This window comes from Acaromyces ingoldii (genome assembly GCF_003144295.1).
Source record: "Acaromyces ingoldii strain MCA 4198 unplaced genomic scaffold FA10scaffold_2, whole genome shotgun sequence".
Taxonomy (NCBI): Eukaryota; Fungi; Basidiomycota; class Exobasidiomycetes; order Exobasidiales; family Cryptobasidiaceae; genus Acaromyces; species Acaromyces ingoldii.
Genome location: NW_020290248.1, coordinates 3,244,404 through 3,265,018, shown reverse-complemented (window position 1 = coordinate 3,265,018; position 20,615 = coordinate 3,244,404). Strand labels below are relative to the sequence as shown.

The 20,615-nt window shown below is 56.5% G+C and overlaps 10 protein-coding genes across 10 annotated transcripts; 7 read left to right on the top strand and 3 right to left on the bottom strand.

The window, feature by feature from the left end:
- Positions 1 to 54: 54 nt before the first annotated feature.
- FA10DRAFT_285271 (hypothetical protein) lies at positions 55 to 1,862 on the top strand (the record flags this gene model as incomplete). Its single annotated transcript, XM_025523980.1, has 2 exons — positions 55 to 94; positions 1,084 to 1,862. The coding sequence occupies 2 exons, from the start codon at positions 55 to 57 to the stop codon at positions 1,860 to 1,862; spliced, it is 819 nt and encodes a 272-aa protein (XP_025379601.1).
- An 86-nt stretch (positions 1,863 to 1,948) lies between these two features.
- Positions 1,949 to 3,895, bottom strand: FA10DRAFT_91690 (hypothetical protein). The gene is made up of 4 exons (XM_025525780.1): positions 3,817 to 3,895; positions 3,316 to 3,762; positions 2,980 to 3,239; positions 1,949 to 2,906 (listed from the first exon to the last, which is right to left on the bottom strand). Exons 2-4 carry the CDS (start codon positions 3,597 to 3,599, stop codon positions 2,035 to 2,037), a joined length of 1,416 nt encoding a protein of 471 aa, XP_025379600.1. The 5' UTR covers positions 3,600 to 3,762; positions 3,817 to 3,895; the 3' UTR covers positions 1,949 to 2,034.
- An 883-nt stretch (positions 3,896 to 4,778) lies between these two features.
- On the top strand, positions 4,779 to 8,237 carry FA10DRAFT_250714 (hypothetical protein). Its single transcript, XM_025519573.1, has 2 exons — positions 4,779 to 5,549; positions 5,629 to 8,237. Exons 1-2 carry the CDS (start codon positions 4,875 to 4,877, stop codon positions 8,047 to 8,049), a joined length of 3,096 nt encoding a protein of 1,031 aa, XP_025379599.1. The 5' UTR covers positions 4,779 to 4,874; the 3' UTR covers positions 8,050 to 8,237.
- Positions 8,238 to 9,100: 863 nt separating this feature from the next.
- FA10DRAFT_300886 (Di-copper centre-containing protein) lies at positions 9,101 to 10,669 on the top strand (the record flags this gene model as incomplete). Its single annotated transcript, XM_025524898.1, has 4 exons — positions 9,101 to 9,313; positions 9,408 to 9,608; positions 9,670 to 10,293; positions 10,361 to 10,669. The coding sequence occupies 4 exons, from the start codon at positions 9,101 to 9,103 to the stop codon at positions 10,667 to 10,669; spliced, it is 1,347 nt and encodes a 448-aa protein (XP_025379598.1).
- A 311-nt stretch (positions 10,670 to 10,980) lies between these two features.
- Positions 10,981 to 12,649, top strand: FA10DRAFT_274822 (hypothetical protein; the record flags this gene model as incomplete). The annotated part of the gene is made up of 3 exons (XM_025523232.1): positions 10,981 to 11,516; positions 11,591 to 11,859; positions 12,101 to 12,649. The coding sequence occupies exons 1-3, from the start codon at positions 11,144 to 11,146 to the stop codon at positions 12,647 to 12,649; spliced, it is 1,191 nt and encodes a 396-aa protein (XP_025379597.1). The 5' UTR covers positions 10,981 to 11,143.
- A 54-nt stretch (positions 12,650 to 12,703) lies between these two features.
- FA10DRAFT_266168 (hypothetical protein) lies at positions 12,704 to 15,705 on the bottom strand. Its single transcript, XM_025521388.1, has 2 exons — positions 14,868 to 15,705; positions 12,704 to 14,805 (listed from the first exon to the last, which is right to left on the bottom strand). Exons 1-2 carry the CDS (start codon positions 15,664 to 15,666, stop codon positions 12,818 to 12,820), a joined length of 2,787 nt encoding a protein of 928 aa, XP_025379596.1. The 5' UTR covers positions 15,667 to 15,705; the 3' UTR covers positions 12,704 to 12,817.
- Positions 15,706 to 16,158: 453 nt separating this feature from the next.
- FA10DRAFT_228444 (UDP-xylose synthase) lies at positions 16,159 to 17,411 on the top strand (the record flags this gene model as incomplete). Its single annotated transcript, XM_025518749.1, has 2 exons — positions 16,159 to 16,781; positions 16,844 to 17,411. 2 exons carry the CDS (start codon positions 16,159 to 16,161, stop codon positions 17,409 to 17,411), a joined length of 1,191 nt encoding a protein of 396 aa, XP_025379595.1.
- Positions 17,412 to 17,618: 207 nt separating this feature from the next.
- FA10DRAFT_285264 (hypothetical protein) lies at positions 17,619 to 18,089 on the top strand (the record flags this gene model as incomplete). The annotated part of the gene is made up of 1 exon (XM_025523979.1): positions 17,619 to 18,089. The coding sequence occupies one exon, from the start codon at positions 17,619 to 17,621 to the stop codon at positions 18,087 to 18,089; it is 471 nt and encodes a 156-aa protein (XP_025379594.1).
- Positions 18,090 to 18,122: 33 nt separating this feature from the next.
- On the top strand, positions 18,123 to 19,647 carry FA10DRAFT_91581 (hypothetical protein). Its single transcript, XM_025525779.1, has 4 exons — positions 18,123 to 18,266; positions 18,339 to 18,410; positions 18,480 to 19,230; positions 19,287 to 19,647. The coding sequence occupies exons 1-4, from the start codon at positions 18,201 to 18,203 to the stop codon at positions 19,538 to 19,540; spliced, it is 1,143 nt and encodes a 380-aa protein (XP_025379593.1). The 5' UTR covers positions 18,123 to 18,200; the 3' UTR covers positions 19,541 to 19,647.
- Positions 19,648 to 19,988: 341 nt separating this feature from the next.
- FA10DRAFT_300882 (hypothetical protein) lies at positions 19,989 to 20,523 on the bottom strand. The gene is made up of 2 exons (XM_025524897.1): positions 20,196 to 20,523; positions 19,989 to 20,132 (listed from the first exon to the last, which is right to left on the bottom strand). The coding sequence occupies exons 1-2, from the start codon at positions 20,487 to 20,489 to the stop codon at positions 20,067 to 20,069; spliced, it is 360 nt and encodes a 119-aa protein (XP_025379592.1). The 5' UTR covers positions 20,490 to 20,523; the 3' UTR covers positions 19,989 to 20,066.
- Between the last annotated feature and the right edge of the window lie 92 nt (positions 20,524 to 20,615).

The window sequence follows — 20,615 nt, the reverse complement described above, 5'->3', positions numbered from 1 at the left end:
CATCCCGATCGCACGTGGCCAGCGTATCTTCCACCGTCAATGATGCTTACAGCAATGAGCTGTGTCTCTGCTACTTCTCTGGGAGGTTCACAGTGTTAGGCAATGTTTCAGAGAGAAAGATCATCGGGGGTGTTCCTTCGCCTGGGAAGGCGATTGGGTCTAAAGCCTTTCGCTCTCTGTGTGCCTTGCCACCATTCGAAGAGTCGCACAAGTCTCCAAGTCACTCTCAAGTCAGATTTTGACGTCTTTGACAAGACAGCTCATTACCTAGTCTTCAGATGCTATTGGCTATAGAAACGCTGTTGACGAGCCCACTAGTATTCTGGGCTCATCGAGGTCAGATTATGACTGTTGTGCATCGAGTCTGGCAACCTGCCGCTAGGCTCATGATGGGCGAGCCTGTTGCATCATTACATGTCTTCGTTCTATAGGGAGGTGAACATCACAGAAGATCCAGCCATCACAGAGATAGGTGTCCGTCCTCAGCTTGAAGCAGAGAATAGGGATCAGGATAATGCTGCAAGGCAATGAGTGCGCACTTCTTCCTAAATCCAGCCTGGAGACGCGTTGCATCACGGTATTGTGCTGCCTTTGCTCGGCACTGGCAGTCATTGCATTCGTCGCTGCTCCCTGGCGCTCTATGGAACAACCGCGACCACCGCAGCGATCGTGTCCACTCAGTAGAGTCCCAGGGCCATCATCGAGAGCATCAATGTTGAGCACGGCGGCGCACCGGTCCGAATCCATGTCACACCACGTGGATAGAGCCGCAGCTCAGAAACTATCACGTGTCGCGCCCGTCTTGCGGGTTGAAGGCGCGCCGTCAAGTTTCGTCTTCGAGGCTTGTATCCATCGACGACCACTTCAAGACTGTGATTCGACAATATGGGTGAGCATCACGCACGGATTGCTGTCGTCTGCGAGGAAGAGGAGGAGTGGTGATAGGCGTTGGAGAGAATGTAGAACGGGGAGGGACGTCGAAGAAAGAGTACAGGAAGAGGAAGAGGAACGGAGAGGAGGGAACAAGAGTGGTGGAAGAAGGCGCTCAAGAGGAATGGATCGCTGACTTTCTTTCCATTGCAGCTGTCGGCAAGAACAAGAAGCTGTCCAAGCGAGGTGGTGTGCGCAAGAAGGCCGTGGACCCCTTCACGCGCAAGGAGTGGTACAGCATCAAGGCCCCTACCTTCTTCCAGCAGCGTGACCTTGGCAAGACGCCCGTCAACCGGTCGCAGGGTCTCAAGAACGCCAACGATGCGCTCAAGGGCCGCATCCTCGAGGCTTCGCTCGGTGACCTCAACAAGGACGACGAGCAGGCCTTCAGGAAGTTCAAGCTCCGCGTCGAGGAGGTCCAGGGCCGCACCTGCCTGACCAACTTCTACGGCATGGACTTCACCCAGGACAAGCTCCGCTCGCTCGTCCGCAAGTGGCAGAGCCTCATCGAGGCGCACCAGGACATCAAGACGACCGACGGCTACCTGCTCCGCGTCTTTGTCATTGGCTTCACCAGGCGAAGGCTGAACCAGGTCAAGAAGACGACGTACGCCAAGTCTTCGCAGATCCGCGCCATCCGCCAGAAGATGTTCGACATTGTCCAGCGCGAGACGAGCAGCTGCGACCTCAAGGAGCTCGTCGCCAAGCTCATCCCCGAGGTCATGGGCCGCGAGATTGAGAAGGCGTGCCAGGGCATCTACCCTCTCAAGGACGTTTACGTTAGGAAGGTCAAGGTTCTCAAGACGCCCAAGTTCGATGTCAGCAGACTCTTGGAGCTCCACGGTGGTGCTGCCGCCGTCGGTGCCGAGGACACGGGCGCCAAGGCCAAGTCGTCCGAGTTTGTCGAGCCCACCCCTCTTGCCTCGGTCTAATGGGCATGTCCCCCACCTTTGACCGTCTGGCATAAACGAACCAAAAACGGGGGAAGCCGCGCTGACTCCCTCTTGTATGATGTACCGCGAGCCTTAACACACACCATCCTGTCAAAAGCACGCACAACCTTTCCGTCTATTGATATGACACGCTCTTCCTATCAATACTCATTCATGACTTGGATTCATTTACCGTCTCTGTCACCGCAAAGAGGTCTCTACATTTTGTCAAGAGGGCCGAGGGCGTGTCTATGCTGCTGAAGAAGCTGGCCAGCCTGTGCCGTCTGATGATTCTGTCTTGGCTGTCGTCGCCGTCATCCCATTTCTCTGCGCTATGCCCGGAGTTTTCTAGATGCAGGCGAAGCTCGTCTTGTGTGGGTGGAAAGAGCCTCGTGTCGAGCAGAAGCATCCTCTCGAGCCAGTCGTCCTGTGCGCTGCCTGCCTGCGCCGTCGGTACGGACGGGAGCAGGCCCGCCTCGAAGGGCAGCTGCTTGTATGCGCGCTGCAGGGCGTACCAGACGTGTCCGCGCATCGCCTCGACGGCCTCGACGAGGAGGGCGCGATGCCAGAGCGTCAGCGTGCCACTGCGGCTGTTGTCTAGAAGCAGATGCCGGAGCGTAAGTGGCCGGCGCCTCGTTAGGCAGTCGTGGATGGCTGTTGCGAGCTCGATCGATTTGCTGCCAGAGGAATTCGGATGTGTGATGTGCGCTTGCACGCGGCAGAGGCCTTCGTACCAGGCGAGCGTCTTGCTGGGCAGCGTCGGCTTGTTGCGGGAGCGGCCGCCGATGCGCTCGACAAGGCCGCCCGTGGTGCTGTGCCAGACGAGGTGAAGCGAGAGGAGGTGGGCAGGCTCGACGGACTGCGAGAGCCAGGCGTTGTCGGACGGTCCTACCTTGAACAAATTGCGCAGATCAGAAGACGTCGCTGCGAGAGTGCCTTCCGAGGGCTTTGCCGTTAAGAGAAGGTCGACGAGGCGAGGTAGGGAGGACGAAAGCTGGATGCCGTCGCTGACAAGGAGGCTCAGCAGCGTCGAGAGCGCGTACACTTTGAACAGTAAGACAGTGGTCAGCGGGAAGCGAGAGAGAGCATGAGCGGACTTCCTGCATGATGGACTCACCATCAATGGCAAAGTGATCGCTACGCTTGGCAGCCACACAGCCCTCCCTGAGCCTCCGGACGAGCAGGAGCACATCGGTAAGCGACTCCATCATTGGTCGCCCAATGGCGGCAGCTGCAGCGACGGCAGAAGCCTGCTGACTGGGCACGGGCCAAGGAAAGAGCGCAGCGGCATTCAGTCGGCCATGGCTGTCTGCTGCCTTGACGATGCGTTCGCTGATGTGGACGCGATAGGCGTCCTGGGTGCTCGTCTGAGTGAGGCTGAAGGCGAGAGAGATGGAGAGGTGGGATCGAGTCAACAAGCCTGCATCGCACTGCATCAACATGCTCAACTCACTCGGCTCCCGAGCCCGCGTCCAGCCCTCTACTTGGACTGGCAAGGAGCTCTAGTGGGACACCAGTCGATCTCAGAGCCGGCGGTGGCTTTAGTCGGTCAGGCCTGGAGCCTTGCGGGACCTTTCTCGCTCCCGCATCCTGGACGCGCCCCTGCTGTTGCGACGAAGAGGGGCCGGGAGTCGAGGATGAAGGCTGCTGCTGCTGCTGCTGCTGCTGCTCTTGCTGCTTCTTATCCAGAGCCCTCCGGCTGCGCCACGGCTGCATCGAAGGCCGAGCAGCGTCCATGCAACAATGCGAGCTCGGATCACGGGCTTGCTTGCTATGCTATCTCATGTGCGTCGGCTTGTTTGTTTTTTTCGAGTGGAGAGGGAAAGCCAAAGACGCGGGAGGAGGTCTAATCTCCATTTTCGGTCCTTTCTTCCTCTTTTTCGCACTCTTTCTTTCTGTCCTGCTTCTGTTAGCTGTACCATCGTGTAACGCTGAATGTCCATCAAGCACTGACTTGTTTCCAAGCACATGGCCCCATCAGCCAGCCATCTCTGAATTGCTAGCTTAGGGCGAAAGGCCACCACCACGCACGCGAGTTGAGGCACGGACCTCCTGCTCCCACTCCTCTTTGTAGCTCCGAGGAGCCGGCCGGACAAACGGACATGTATTTGACAAAGCGCGTCAGGAAAAGGCACCGAGCACACCCTCCGCGGCGCTCGCACAAAGCCAGCTCCGGAAAAATGCAGGCTCAGGTCGCGACATCAAGGGCAAGTGGCTCTCCGGAGGGCTACGTATTTACGATGCAATGGCAATGAAGGTTAAAAGCGTGATAAGAGCGCGGTCGAAAACTGCGCCCTCAGCATCACACATGCGCCTTAGGAGAGCAGACAGATGCTGCCACTGCAGCACGCACCAATTGTTGCCTCCGCGGATCCCAGATGAGATATCCGCGAGAGTGCGCAGGTTGCCGTAAGCGCGACGACCTAAGTCCGCACGTCCGCCTGCCCGCCTCTGCCCCCTCTTTCCGGGTAGTCAACAGACTACTACTAATAACCGCATCAGATGACGCGCAAGCTAGAGCTAAGGTGAAGCAGTAGTGTAATGAAGTAATCCTGCCCTCAACCTCTGGCCGAAACGTGTGCTCACGCGGAGCACCTCGCATGACATTCGCCGGGGAAGACGAGGACTGGCCCCCAGAGTGGTTCGATTCGGTCATAACATCGACTTCGGGCATATCGACGGGTGGGGTGGGTGTGTGTGTGTGTGTGTGCCTCTTCCCCTCTGCACCCTCTTTCCTGCGCGAGTTTGCCCTTCGTCCAGCAATTTGTTGCTTTTGCAGATATAATTCTAAGCCTTCCGTTTGTATTCTTTTGTATTCTCCTGGACCGTGCGGGAAGTTGAGAGGAAGCCCTGCTCCACTTGCCCCTCAAGAAAAGGGTAATATAGCCGCCGACTTCGACTTGCTGCTTCTTCCAACCTTCCAATCCACTCCTTGCTGTGTCCTGGTGTCTGCTTGCCTGCCTTTTGCTTCATACGGACACACCCACACACGAACACTCGCACACAAGAGCAATGGCACCCACCGCCACAGCCGCCACGACGCCGGCCCTCGATGCCGGCGCAGCCCCTGCAGTCAAGAGCAAGCCCGTCAACAGCAACACGTCGACGCTGACGTCGACGCCTCCGCTCGTGGACCTCTACTCTGGCTCGGGTCAGTCGTCTCAAAAGTCCGACGAGGAGCTTCGCAAGGACATCATCAAGGGCCTCCAGGGCTACAAGACGTACATTGTCCCGGGCAGCGTCGACAACATCGAGGACCGCCACTTTGCATTTAGGCGCACCCTGCCCACGACGATTCTCTACAGCGAACGCGGCCTGCTCCTCTACGACCGCCTCGTCGAAGAGCCCGAGTACTACCTCTGGAGCGCTGAAAAGAACATTCTCGAGACGCATTCAAAGGACATTGCCCTCCGCATTTTCGGCCACCAGACGGGCGCGCAGTCGCACAGCGGCAACACGGACGATATCGTGCACAACGACGAGCAGCAGCAGCAGAACCACGACGAAAGCAACAACAGCAGCAGCAGCAATGGCTGGCCCCACAGCGCAGAACGCGAAAAGGAAAAGTGGGGCGATCACAAGGTCGGCCGTCACAATGGCGGCGTCAACAGCGAAGAGGGCATGGATGGTGATCAAGGTGTGGGATGTGCCTCACTAGTGGAGCTCGGCGCTGGGTCGCTGCGCAAGGTGAGTTGAGCCCGTCCTGGCGTGGTGAAGCAGTGCCACTGACACTGACCGGCTTGCTTTGCCTCTTCTTCTGCCTCAGACCGTCCACCTTATCCGCGGCCTCGAGGGCATTCCCCCTCGGCCGGGCGCGGACAAGGACGCTCCAGCTGTGCAGTACTATGCTTTGGACCTCGACAAGGCCGAGCTGGTACGCACGCTGGAGCAACTTCACCAACAGGAGGCCAGAAAGGCAGATGCAAACGACTGGACCGTCCTCGACGGCAAGGTCGGCATCAACGGCATGTGGGCCACCTACGACCAGGGGCTCGACTTTATCGGCAAGGGCGGCCTGGCCCAGACGAAGTCAGGAAGTGGCGGCGACGGCAAGCGCTGCCTCGTCTGGCTCGGCTCCAGCATTGGCAACTTCAACCGGCGCGGCGCCGCAGAGTTTCTCGAGACGGCTGCCAAGTCGTCGCTCCGGCCGGGCGACACGATGCTCATCTCCGTCGACCGGCGCAACAAGCCCGAGGCTGTGGCCAAGGCCTACCACGATGCAAACGGCGTCACGCGAGACTTTATTCTCGAGGGCATTCGCCACGCTGACCATATCCTGGGCGGCCATGGCATCCTCGACCCCGCCAAGTTTGAGTACAAGGATCGCTACAACAACGACGAGGGCCGCCACGAGTCCTACTACCGCTCCCTGTGCGACCAGAGGCTCGAGCTGCCCGGCACAGACGAGCCCATCGACATTGAAGAGGGCGAGCTGATCCACGTCGAATCTTCGTACAAGTACAACGAGCGTGAGATCCTCGACGTCTTTGACTACGCCGGCCTCCGCGTCGTGGAGCGCTACAGCGACGACAAGGAGCTGTACGATGTCTGGCTCGTCGAGCGGCCCGGCTTCCACTTCAGCAGCACCAGACTCATGACGGGCTCCCGTCAGGACATGGGCATGGGCCTCACGGTAGAGCAGGCGAATGGCCAGCGCGGCAGCTGGGAGTTTGACTCGGATGGAGGCGCAGGCAGCAACGGCATCGAGGAACCCACCGTCCACTCGACCTGGGGCATGCCCTCGCGCTCCGACTGGGAGCAGCTGTGGAAGGCGTGGGACACTGTCACGCTGACCATGATCCCGAAGAGGATGCTCCACGAGAAGCCAATCGATCTCCGGCACATTTGCCTCTTTTACATTGGCCACATCCCTGCCTTTTGCGACATCATGCTCGCCCGCAACCTCAACGAGCCCCACCTCAACGACCACTTTTCGGCCATCTTTGAGCGCGGCATCGACCCTCACGTGGACGACGAGACGCAGTGCAACCCACACAGCGAGGTGCCGACCAAGCCCGAGGACTGGCCCACGCTCGACGAGCTGCTCGACTACCGGGCCAAGGTCGCCAAGCGTGTCGAGGGCATCTATGACGACGTGGCACAGGGCAAGCGCGTCTGCGACCGCCGACTCGCCCGTCTGCTCTGGCTCACGCTCGAGCACAAGGCCCTCCACCTCGAGACGCTTCTCTACATGCTCGTCCAGAGTCCCAATACGCTAGCACCCGAAGGCTTCACGGCGCCCGACTGGAACACGCTCGCCCGTCAGTGGGATGCTGCATGGGAGAGGCAGGGAGGCCAAGCCGCTCAGGATCACGTTCTCAACTTCAAGGCTGCCGAGATCACGCTCGGCCACAATGATGACGATGCCCAGGATTCCAAGTTTGTCGCGTCGCGGCCTTCCAGCAACGTCAACGAGGTCAACGACCAGCTTGGCAAGCCAGAGTTTGGCTGGGACAACGAGTCACCGGCCCGCAAGGTGTGGACCGACGCCTTTAGCATCTCGGCCCTGCCTATTACCAATGGACAATATCTCGACTATCTTCAAAAGACGGGATCCAAAGAGACTCCTCCCTCTTGGGTCTACGTCGCAAATGACCCCAGGGTCAAGACGGTATATGGAGCCGTGTCGATGAAGGCTGCACAGCACTGGCCAGTGCAGGCCTCGGCAGCGCAGCTGGAGGCCTTTGCCAAGTGGAAGGGAGGTCGGCTCCCGTCGCATGCCGAGCTCCGCCGCTTCTTGGACGCGGCCAGCGGACCCAACTGCACCGATCGGCCAGGTACCAACGTCGGCTTCCGCAATTGGCACCCGGTCCCCCCTGCACTCTCCCGGCCCGTCTCGGGCTCTCCCGCGCACGTGCAGCAGCATCTCCCTGGCCACAATGGCGGCGTGTGGGAGTGGACCTCGACGCCGTTCAGCGACTACGAAGGCTTCAAGCCCTCAGCCCTGTATCCTGGCTACAGCGCCGACTTCTTTGACGGCAAGCACAACGTCGTCCTGGGCGGCAGCTGGGCCACGACGCCCTCGATTGCGGGCAGGCGCACTTTCGTCAATTCGTACCAGGCCGCCTACCCTTACGTCTTTGCAGGCGCTCGTGTCGTCTTTGACCAGAACACGCAGGTCAAGCCTAGGTCCCTCTCGCCCTCGAGGTCCACAGTAACGACTCGCTCTCCTGTCCTGTCTGCTTAGTGGTTCACGGCTTTTCTACTTCGTTGGCGCTTCTCCGTCTCTGTGCTCCGATTCTCATCTCTCTGCTCTCGACTCTGTATACGACTACTCTTTCTCAGCTTCACGATATCTTTACTGTGTCATGCTTATTTATCTGTCTCTCTCTCTGATGACATTAAAGAAAATCAAATGATGGCTTTATCCCGCCCTATTTGCGGATTGGATGAATTGTGGCGCAAGGGCTGCCTATAGCTCCTCTGGCTCTGAAAAATTTAGCCGTCTTGCGCCCACCTTCAGCCCTGGTCTTCCGCATGAGACAGTTTCACAACCCGACCAGCCTAGCAGTACAGATAATTAGGACATGGATGAAGTAGTAAAAGCATCCTGGGTATGGGCTTTTCTAGGAGCCCGTTCGGGGACAACAACGGAGAATCGACTCTAATCTCGCGCGTCTCGTCTCCTCGTCTGCGGAATTGCGGCGAGCGACAAAGGGCGGGCGCGGCCAGGACGGAGGTCCAAAACAAGAAAAAGGGGTGACATTATGAGAGCGGGCAGTAGTCAGGGAGGAGGAATTGGGCGTGCTAGGAGTCGTGCCGGAGTAGCAGTAGTGATGATGTGTGCCGACGGCGTGTATGTGACTAATCTCACCAGTACACTACTGATTAGCTACTTGCTTGCCTTCATCTCTCTCCTTTTTTTTTCTTTCTTCGTTGGAATGATCTTTTCGACGGGCGGGTGCGCTTCGCTCCGTGAGTACTGAGTGCATTTCTGGTGCGTCCAAGTCCGCTCACCGCCCTAGCCTCTTGGGTGTGCCTATCTCTCTCTGATCTACTGCTTTCATTTCGAGGTTGGGGAATGAGAGGCACGACAGCCGCCAAGAGTCGCCAAGGAGGCAGCAGCCCATCCCAGCGGGGCCTGAAGTAGGTCGGTCGAGATCGATCCACGGTTTGAGGACTTTCAAGTAGTGCGGCCTATAAGGGCGGTGGGCGTCGTTTCCCTCCCTTTGGATCTCCCCCCTCTCCCCTTTTCTTCTCACTTTCCTTCACCTTTTGCTGTCTCAGCACCGACGACGATGCGCGCAAAGCAGTCCCTCCTCGCTCTCGTCGTCATTGCTGTTCTGGCTCTCCTCGTCGTGCCAGGGTCTTCAACTCCGTCTCCTACGTCTGCTGATGCGACCGTCGCGGGAAGGCCAGTCTGGAAGGGCAACTGTGATAATCCACGAGTCCGCAAGGAGTGGCGAACGCTCACTCGACAGGAGCAGATCTCCTTCAACGAGGCAGTCCAGGTGCGTTGACCTTGACCCTTGCACATTTTGGAGCATATAGGCCTCTGACTCTTCCCTGTCCACCCCTTGACTTTGTTTTGTTGATCCGGCACAGTGCTTGAAACGGAAGCCACACGACAGCCGCCTCCGAACTGTTGCGCCTTCCCACTTGTCTGGCGTGCCAAACATTAATCCAAAGTCGACGTTTTGGGACGACCTCGTCTATGTCCATGCAACATGTACGCCCCTCGTTCATTTCACTGGCCTCTTCCTTGCGTGGCATCGCCTTTTCGTCTATAATGTCGAAACAGAGCTTGTGAGTCCGGCCATTGCAGCTTCAGACGAATGGTGATGATACTGAACTCCTGTGACAACAGCAAAATTGTGGCTTTCCCAAGAACCTCGGCATGCCGTATTGGAATTGGACGCTGGACTACAAGGACGGCCTGGACAAAGCACCTCTCTGGGGTACTGAGCCATGGCAGATTGGCCCTGCGACGGGCACGGGCAAGAACTGGATCGTCGAGGAGTTCCCGGAGATGGTCGCGTATCCTTCCCCGCATAGAATCTCTCGGCGCTACAATCGACATCCATTTCGGAAGTCGGTCGAGAGCGAAGTACTGACGAGCTCCTTTGCTGCCAATTCCAAGGTGGCAGCGACGAACACTAAGGTGGCAAACAACACCGTATTGCCCAATCACATCATCCAAAAGGCAAAGGAACAGACAGGTCATACTCGCCGAAGCAAATTAGCAAAGGGCGAAAAGCCCGAGAGCATCAAACCGGCGAATCAGCCAAAAAGGTTGTCGCCATCCGATCTGGCCAAAAGATTCTCAACCGAGGAGAAGGCATTCAAAGGATCACTGTCGCAGAAAGTCAAAGAGGATGACGAGACTACCAACATGACGGGAGAGGAGATGGTGTCACCGGAAGCGATCAGATGGGTCTTTGAGGCTCGGGACGGCGACTACGAGACCTTTGCCCAGCGCGTTGAAGGGACAGTGAGTGGTTTTGTGATATGCATTCCTTGTTCTGCACGCAATCTGAAACGTCAAGCGACGGCGTCAGCCTCACGTCGCAGCACACGAAAGCTTCTCGATTCACAATCTCGATATCAATTATTCACCAGAGTCGAGCCACTTCTACTTGCATCACTGCATGGTCGAGCAAGAGTGGTACAGCTGGCAGAAGCGCAGTCCACTGAATCAGGGTGCCATCGGTGGAAAACAGACTCAGTCGGAGCACGAAGGCCTTGGAGTGGGAAATGCCGTGACATACGACACCATTCTCCCCATGGCTGGTATTTGGCCGGATCAGAAAGTGAGGGACGTTCTCGATCCGAGAGGCAACGCTCCCTTGTGTTACGAGTATCAGTAGACCTTCCTCTCTCTTGCTTTACCCACAAGCAGTAGAGCTTCTTGGACTTTGTGTATTCTTCTTCACATCACAACTCAGTGTTGCCTCCTGTGGACAATGTCATATCCAGCCTTGCAGCTATCACCACCACCGTCACGACGCATGTCTGGTCCCCTCCTCTCCTGTTTGGATTCATCGTTTCGGCGAGGCAATGAAATAGAGATGCCATGTGGACTCGGACTAAAAAGCAGTAATTATGCACGTGGCTATTAGATGGTTGACTTCTTCGTGTTCCTTGCCTCAATTTTTTCTTCTCTCCTCAAGTTAATGGTCCTCGTCGCCGGCTTCTTCCTCACGACAGGACTCAGATCAAGCCCGACCTGCACCCTCGCAGCGAATACAGCGCTTACCACCCTCAGAGCGAACACCGCGCCTGCCTTACCCACCGCCTCCTTCTTCTGCAGCTCCGCGACCACCCGCAAGAAATCTGCCAGGATGCCTCCCAAGAAGGCCGCAGCTCCTGCCGAGAAGGCACGCCTCGGCAAGGTGTCCAACAACCTCAAGATGGGCATCGTGGGAATGCCCAACGTCGGAAAGTCTTCTCTTTTCAACGTCCTCGCCAAGGCCGACCTTGGTAAGGCAGCCAACTTCCCATACGCTACAATTGACCCGGAAGAGTCGAGGGTAGCGGTGCCCGATGAGCGATTTACATGGCTCTGCGATCTGTACAAGCCCAAGAACGAGGTGCCGGCCTTTTTGACGTGCATTGATATCGCCGGTCTCACGGCGGGAGCCAGCACCGGTGCTGGACTGGGAAATGCTTTCTTGAGCCACGTCAGAGCCGTCGATGGTATCTTCCAGGTTGTTCGTGAGTCGCTCCTTTCCCGCTTCCTTCTTGCTCTAATGGTCAATTAATCTGACCATCTTGGATTCCCCACATAGGTGCCTTCGCCGATGATGAGATTATCCACGTAGAGGGTGATGTCGACCCGTGTCGCGACATGAAGATCATCTCCAACGAGCTCCGCCTCAAGGACATTGAGTGGACCGAGAAGATGGTCGAGAACTCGCGGAAAATCGTCAAGTCAGCAGGCAGCGTCAGCTTGGAAGACAAGAAGAAGAAGGAAGAATTGGCTGCGATGGAGAAGGTGCTCCACCTCTTGTCAGAGGAGGACAAGGATGTGCGGAAAGGCGACTGGACGAGCAAGGAGGTGAGTTTTGTAAGAGATTTGTGTTTGTGTCAATGGAAGAAGGGACAATGAGGGAAGGAGGAAAATCAAGTGATGATAAAGAGAGCAGAGACTCTCGATTTTATAACCCAGCTCGTCGATGGCCCATCAAGCCTTTACATGAGAAAGAAAGTAACGCACTGATATCGATGGACTGGACCTTGACTCGCACATTTCATGACGAAGAAGAGAGAGCCAAACGCTGACTCTTTCTTGCATACAGATCGACGTTATCAACGGCATGCAGCTTTTGACTGCCAAGCCCGTCATCTACCTCGTCAACCTGAGCGAGACCGACTACGTGCGGAAGAAGAACAAGTGGCTTCCCAAGATCAAGGAGTGGATCGACAAGAACAACCCGGGCGACCAATTGATCCCCTTCAGCGTTGCGCTCGAAGAGAGGCTCATGGCACTCGGTGGGCCAGACAAAGAGGCTGAGGAGCTCAAGAAGCTTGGGGATAATGTCACAGGCTCACTTGGCAAGATCATCAAGAGTGGCTATGATGCCCTTCAGCTCATCAAGTACTACACGGTCGGCGAGCCGGAGACGAGGGCATGGACGATCCAAAAGGGCATCAAGGCCCCACAGGCAGCTGGCGTCATTCACTCCGACTTCGAAAACAAATTCATCTGCGGCATGAAATTCTCATACGACGACTTGAAAGAGTTCGGCAACGAGAGCAGGGTGCAGGCGGCTGGCAAAGTTTCTCAGATCGGAAAGACCTATACCATGGTGGACGGTGACATTGTCACATGGAAGTGTGGTCAATGATCAATGATCTTGAAGTGGTGCCTAGAGGCAATTGATTTTCTTTTTCTTTCGAGCGGTTTGGGATCGCGTCTATTGCGTGGAGTGCATGGGCGAGAGCGTGACAAGTCCGCTGAGGTGTAAAAGTACAAGGATTTGTGAATATAGAGATTAGTGGTGAAAAGTACAGCTCTAGTTCCTTCTGCCTGCTCGATCTGCTGCGACGCTGGCGAAGCTCATGGGCATCGATGACCAGTCGACCTGACCCTGTGTGGCTGCCCCGCCCGGAGCAGCGACGGGGGAGGCGCGGGCCTCTTCGTGCGTTGCGAAAGTCGGACTGACAGGAGCTGAGCCTCGTCCCGAGCCAATTGACAACGGGTCGAGCTGCTGCTGCTGCTGGTGATTGTGATGCACGGGGTGCCACGGCGGGCCGATGGAGCCCGGCGTCGAGCCTGAAGCGGTGCCGCGAAGGAATGCGGCGTGCATGGGGCTCGAAGACGCCGTTGGCGAATCAACCATGCCGCTCGAGAAAGGATTGTTGCCAAAGTGAGAAGGCGGGGAAGATGTAGTTCCTTGATGTTGCAGAGAGGGAGATGGGTTGAAAGCACTTGTCGCAACCTTGGGCGATGCCGGGGCAATAGGCATACCCCAGATGTCAAGCCCCGATGAATTTGTCGCTGAATTAGGGTTCTGAGAGGTCCAGAGTGAAGGACTCGATCCGGGCGGGACGCCCTGCGACGGCGGTCCAATCGGCGAGGTGCCGCTCGGAACGCCCGAAAGGTTCGGGCTGAACGAGCTGCGCCGCTGCTGTTGGATGGTTGCAACATCGTTGCCAAAGCCGCTGTGGACAGACCTCGGCGCAAGATGTGGAGAGACGCCGACGGAGTTGCTCGTCTGACTGTGGTACTGATGGTGTGGCCCGAGAGAAGAGGGTGCTGCGAGGGTACCTTTAGCCGTGATGGGCGACGCACTGGCTGACGGAACAAATTCGGGGTTTGCCGGATTCAAAGGGTAGTGATGGGCGGTTTGTGGGCTTTGATTTGTGTAGCTTTCGAGCTCGTCTGAGCCGCTCTGATGATGAGGAGCCGGGCGTCCAAGATGACCTCCACGGCCGTAGTGACGGCGTGAAGAAGACTTGCCGCCGCCCCCACCACCAGAAGTCCCTCCCGAAGCCGTCCTTCCTCCTCTTCCTGCGCCTCCGCGACCGGATCGCCCTCCGACAATCTGACTCGGAACAAAGGCTGTGTTGTTGCCGAGCTGACCCTGTTGATGTGGTGAGTGTGGTTGGTAGTAGTGTACATAGGGCGGGTGGCCACCCATCCCACTGCCGCCCTGTGGCTGCTGGAGCTGCTGCAGATGCTGTTGCTCGTAGGCCGGCGAATGCAGCGCTCGATCGGTCTCGTCCTGAAGCCGCTTGATTTCGTTTTCGAGCTCGACCACCTTCTCGCTCTCAAGCTTCTTCTTCTCGGCCAGCTTGGCCTCCAGACGCTTCTTGACAACGTCAACCTCGGCTTCAAAGGATTTCACCTCGCTCTCCATAGCCTCAATCTTGCCCTCGCTCTCCTTGACCCGACTGCCGACTTGTGCCTTTGTCGACTTGAGCTCTTCGTCCTTCTCCTTCTCCTCATCCTCCCATTTGCCTTTCTCCTGTTCCACCAGCGTCGTTTCCTCGTCGATATCCTTACTGGCTTGTGTCGCCTGCCGAATGCTTTCCTGCAATGCCAGCACCTTTTGCTTTGCGCGATGGTCCACTCCCGACATACGATCAAGCGCTCGTTTCAGAGCCTCAATCTCATTACGGAGAGCCGACTCTGCGCGTGAAGTGTCCTTGCGAGCTTTGCGTAGGAGCGTGTTGACAGTTGCCTGTAGCGCGCTGGCCGTCAAAGCTCCTGCACCTGCACCTGACCCCATGACAGTGGCTGAGGCCGTCGTGGAGGCAGGTACATGGGTCGGGGATGGCTGTCTTGGCGACGGACCGATGCCGTCGGAGTCCACCGAGTCAGTGAGCACAGTAGTTGGGTCTGCTGAATCTTGTGTAGGTGGTGTATGGCTTCTCAAGACAAGGTTGCCTGCAGATGGAGGATGGACGTTGGCAGATGAGGTGCGCGAGTGATCGTTGGAGGGAATCAAATCTCCTCCGGCATTGTCGATGGTCGAAGGCGATGAGGGAGTTACGTTGACTTACATCAGAAGTCAGCATGCGGATGAACGCACTCTTGCCTGGTCGCATGCATAGACCTACCTTTATCCGACAAGCTCTTGGAGTTCAAAGCTGCGACACTGCTCGTCTGTGCCGAAACGACAGCCTCATCCTTGCCCACGCAGAGGAGAATCTCGTAGTCGCGGTCAGGCAGCAGTCCGTACACGACGACAAAGGCTTCGTCTGGTCCCCGATCACCCATGACGACTTGGAGCCAGGGCTCGCCGTTGACGCTGACGCTGACCCCGCTGTCGAAAATTTTGGTCAAGCTCATCGGAAGCTGAGCTGGAGGGTGGGAGGACGAAGTGGCCGAGGCGGGATCGTTTGCGGTATCAGATGTTTCCGAATGGCCAGATTCGTCTTCCGCCACACCAGCTCCGTCATGCTCTTCAACCGCCGTCGCACCGTCCTCCGAAGGCCAGTCGTCGTTGTCATAGGGCACCGCAAGCTGCCGCGAGCCAGTATGCCGCGGTTGCTTGCCGGACGAGGAGGATGATGGGGCTGGGACTCGTTGCGATGGGCTGGGATTCCGGATCGTCGTGACTTTTGTGACTTTTCGATTGACGCTCCTCGTGGCAACGACACCTCCATCAGAATGTATTCTTTGCGATGGAGAAGGAGCGGATAAATTTGGTGGTGCGCTTCGAATGTTCGCAGACGTTGACGCAACTGGAGATGGGGAGGAGGAAGAGGAAGAAGACGAAGTCGAAGTCTGTTGGTGCATCAGCCCCTTCGGTATTGCGCTTAGCGGCGGTGGCCGAAGCGACCAGAGAATTGAGATCGAGACAGGAGTGACATCCTGCACCTCGAGCCGAAAAGGGTCATGTCTGGGGGGCGCCATATCAATGCTCTGCTGTCGCCTGGCAGCCCGCCGTCGATGTCGAAGACTGGACTTGTCGTAAATTTCCCTTTTCGCTCAGATCCATTGACAGGTTATAGGTCACGTGTGATTCCGAGCGGAGGAGGTTAATCTTCGCGCTCCGCTTGGCCTTTCCACCGGTGTTGAGTGTTGGTTGGCGCAAGGATGCAGACAACGGAGGGCGGGGCGTCGACGTCTGCGCGGCCTTGGTGTGTGCCGCTGTCAAGGCTGCAGACGCTCTATCTCGAAAGCACTCATCTCGAGAACAGCAGCAGCAACAACAGCAGCAGCCCTCCCGTTAGCGGCCTCAACACCTCCTCTTCGTCTTCCGTGTCTTCGTCTCCCTCTTCGAGGCCGACCTCACAAGTACGGGCCCCGGACCACCTGGAACGGACGCGCGCTCTTGCTCAGGCCCATAGAAGGCATCCCAAAGCTGGTCCAGTGCCAGAAAAGGGATCTGCGAACAAAGCTGCAATGTCGTCAATTAGCAGCATCGACAATTTCTTGGTTGCGCCCGGGACCAGCACGAGCGATCCTTTGGAGCCCCAAGCGGCGCGGCTGTACGTGCAACATGAGCGTGTAAAAACAGAGCCGTTCCCCCCTGTCCGGGTCTTGAGCCCTCAGGATCGCAAGAGAATCCTCGTCACTGGTGGTGCCGGTTTCGTTGGCTCCCACCTCGTCGACCGACTCATGCTTATGGGCCACGACGTCCTCGTCCTCGACAACTTCTTTACTGGTCAAAAGAGCAATGTCAGCCACTGGATCGGGCATCCTAATTTTGAACTCGTCCGTCACGATGTTGTCAATCCGATCCTGGTCGAGGTGGATCAGGTCTACCATCTGGCGTGTCCGGCCTCGCCGCCGTTCTACCAGGCCAACCAGATCAAGACGATCAAGACGAACTTCATGGGCACCAGCAACATGCTCGGTTTGGCCAAGAGGACAAAGGCTCGGTTCCTCCTCGCAAGCACCTCGGAGGTGTATGGAGATCCTGATGTGTCACCCCAGAAGGAGACCTACAACGGCAATGTCAATCAAACAGGCCCAAGAGCCTGCTACGATGAGGGAAAGCGGGTAGCGGAGACGCTTGCCTATGGGTGAGCTGTCTCGTGAGGCACTCTTCTTTACGTGCTTGCTCACTCGTCACCTTTTGCTGCAGTTACCTGTACCAAGACAAGGTCGATGTCCGTGTTGCGAGGATCTTCAACAGCTATGGCCCTCGCATGAATCCTTTCGATGGTCGGGTCATGAGCAACTTTCTCCTTCAAGCCCTGCGAGGGGAACCCGTCACCGTCTATGGTGATGGCTCACAGACAAGGTCTTTCTGCTTCGTACATGACCTCATCGACGGTCTCATTGCGCTCATGAATGCCGACGACAATGAGGATTCTGCGGAGCGAGACTACAACATTCATTCACCAGTCAACCTAGGCAGCGAACACGAGTTCAGCATTCGAAGTCTTGTCGACGAGGTGGCGTCCGTAGTCGACGAGCTACGACAGCAAGATGGCCAAGAACGGCTTGGCGCAGCATCGCCAGAAGGAAACGCTAAATCGACGGTAAAGATCAATTATTTGCCCATGCCCGTTGACGATCCACGACAGCGGCGGCCAGATACGACGAGAGCCAAGGAGCTGCTTGGCTGGCAACCCCAATGGTCGTTGAGAGCGGGTTTGAAAGAAATGGCCCGCTTCTACCTTCAGCAAATCAAGAGCGGCGCACTCTGACTCGTTTGTATGCGCCAATCCAGTGTGACACGCGCTTTCACCGATTTCTCAAACTTTCGCCCCTTCATCTCGCTCTCACGGTGTCATTCGAAAGTCCTCCCCTCTTTACGGCCACCTTTGTCCCACGCTCCAGCATCTTTCAGCATCGGTCAGACGCACTCTCACAATCCATTAGTAGAGCCTCTGAGCTCATTCCAAGACAACCTCATGACCCGCGTCGCCAAAGAGACCTTGCACAAGACCATCTTCGAATTGAAGAATTTTCTCATCGAGAGAGTGCCCAAGCGCATTCACCACGGCGGCTTCGGCTCTCCGCCGATCTCGCCCACTGAAGATCTCAAGAATCGTCCTGCGATCGAATGGCAAGACCTTCCTTGGACTTCCAGCAGGGCCCATCTGTCATGCGAGGTTCTGCATCTTGAGAAGCCAAGGGATGGAAACTTCAGTGCTCTCGATTCTGCATTTCTGCGGACTTTCTGCCGCAGCTCATGTCCCGAAGCCTCCGACGAGGACCTGATGGCATCGCAGCGCAGCGGCGCATATAGTCAACTCAACTTTTCCCAATCTGGCTTCGCCGACTCGTACTTCTCCCAGTGCACCCAAGGCTCCCAACAGCTGCAAGAGAACGAGGAAGAGGATGGCCACCGTACTAAGCTGGTGCGTGGTCGGCTGCTGTAGATCTCGAGGTGAAGCGTCGACAAAGATGCTGAAGTCCCATCATTGCAGCTCGACCTGAACTTGTCGAAATGTGGCTGCTCCCCACCCCCGTCGCTCTTCAATATCTACCCGATGCAAATTCGCCATCGAGGACGAAAGGTGGCATTGGTCTTCCTCACTAGTGATAACATACAGACTGTGAGTTGTTGTTCCGCGGTGGTGCTGCCTCTCTGCTGATTCACGATTGCTGCTATTATTCCCTCTGTGCAGTGTCGCTACAGGAGGTGCCGATTCGAATTTCACTCCGCCAAGGATGCGCATGCCTTCCTAGACCTGATCTCCGTGAGATTTGGCAACTATGCTGGCCTTGTTTTCACCAGGTCGGTCTGCTCACAGCACTGCGATTTGTAGGCGTTTGCTATCGTCGACACGGACCGCTTTACGCGTCGAAAAGCTCGACCCGATCGCGACTCACCTGTGCTCGATCAGGGTCGACACTTGTCTGTGAATCTCCATCGGTCTAGCCTGCAAGAACCTCTGAGAACCCTACAGGCACATTCTTCTACATGCTCACAGGAGCCGGCGTACCACGCCGAAACACAATCCGACATTTCCGAATTAAGTGCGCCGAGCTCACAGGCTCACTCAGACATTTCGAGGGCGTCCTCGAAGCTTTTGCTTTCTCGATCGCAAGACGGCGAGTCTCAAGGGGATGTTGACATTGTTCCGACAAATGATTTGCAAGATTGCGTTCGGGACGAAAAATCCGACAATGAACGACGGTCGGCTTTGGAGGACACTGAACGAGCGCCATTGAACATTCCCAAAGGCTCGCACGACTTACTGGCGGAGAGATCGAGGGCAAGGGGCTTTCTCAACGTCTCACAGTGCTTCATCGACAGTGTGCAAGCTCACCGCCCAGATCAGGAATCTTTGAGGGAGGCCGCGACGGATGATTTCGTGTTGAACGGTGATCGTTGTCCCGATAAGTCGACACCAGTCGACGCGCAGGATGAGACCCCGAAGGACACAACAGAAGAAGAGGGCGCAATCGACGCATTTGAGATCGACCCTGGCTACAACAAATTACAAGGTGGAATGCCAAGTAGGGTAATTCTGTCCGACGCTATCGCCAAAAGGAGTCTGGATGGCGCTGAAGCGAGTGAGTGTCAAAAAAGTATCGTTGCTGGGAGGGAAGCCGCTAATATGATGTAACAGCAGAAGAGAGAAAGGACCGCAAGAGAGCTCGCAGCAGTCCGTCACTTGAATCGACAGCCTTCGACTGGGAAAATGCAATCAGCTCGAGAAGTGACGGATCCGACGTTCATCCGTCAAAGAAGCGTAAGATAGTGGACGAACGCCCGATCTCGACGGACGAACCGGCACAGTCAGCAGAGGAACCGGTGAGAGGCAGTCTGGTATGCGAGCCGAGGGTGAGTCTTTTGACGCGGGTGCCCCTCAGGACTTCGTGATCACTGGGTTCAAGCGTGCTTCAAATTCTCAACAAAACCCGATCCGTCTCTTATAGGTCTGCGGTCACCATGCTTCTTTCTGCCCTGCAAAATGCTCAGTATTGCCGTGTATCATCAGCATGCACGAGGATAAGGAACGCTTTATCACTCCGAGCTTCCTAACTCAACGGCACCACCAATCTCTTTTCCGGAACGAAGCTGGAGCGGACTGCAATGACGACTGGCTGGGATATGAGAGCGAGTGGAGCTCACTGGGTCAAAGTTACTGTGATAAACGAGAGATCCTTCAGGCGCTTTCTTACGATGAAGGACCAAAAGACGAAGGCGACGAGGCCTACAGAGAGAGCAATGACTGGTACAGTGCTGGCGTCGCCCTGGACTATCCTCGCTCGTGGGCGCCGTGACGGTCCAGACCGCTCAGAAGAATCAAAGACCCCTAATCGATCATCAATGTACAGTACAGTAACAATTCATCCAATGTGACCACTTGAGACATAGTACAGCATGCGTCGACAAAAATCGTGACCTAGTGTGAAACCTTCTTGGTGAGACCCATCCGTCTCTTCTTTCTCTCGAGCTTCTTCGCGCTCATCTTGAGGGGGGATGACCTATTCAGTATCTTATGCAACATAAGCCAAGGGCAGCGGAGGCTCACCTTCTTGGCCATTTCGTCAAGTCTCTCGCGCTCCTGCTTCTTACGCTTGCGCTCCAGAGTGACGTCCTTCTTGCGCTGAGCCTCTGCCAATTTGGCGTCCCTCATAGCCTTTTCTCGCTCCTTGATGCTCGCCATCTTGTTGCGCGCTGCTACCTTGTCGGACCACCTTGGCGTCTTGCGAACACCCGCAACGTTCGTCTCTCTTGCTCCGCCATTTCCTCCAGATGTGGCCTTCGATGATGAAGGACCCGCCTCTGCCTGCGTTATCTTTGCATTTGTCGTCGTCGTCGTCATGATTATCGTCGTCGTCTCCAAGCAACTCTTTGCAATGGAGCTTAGTTTGACTTGGTTCTCCAAATCCTGGACTTTTTCTTCCCCCCGTCGAGATCCTGCACGTGCAATTCCTTCCTGGAAATTTTT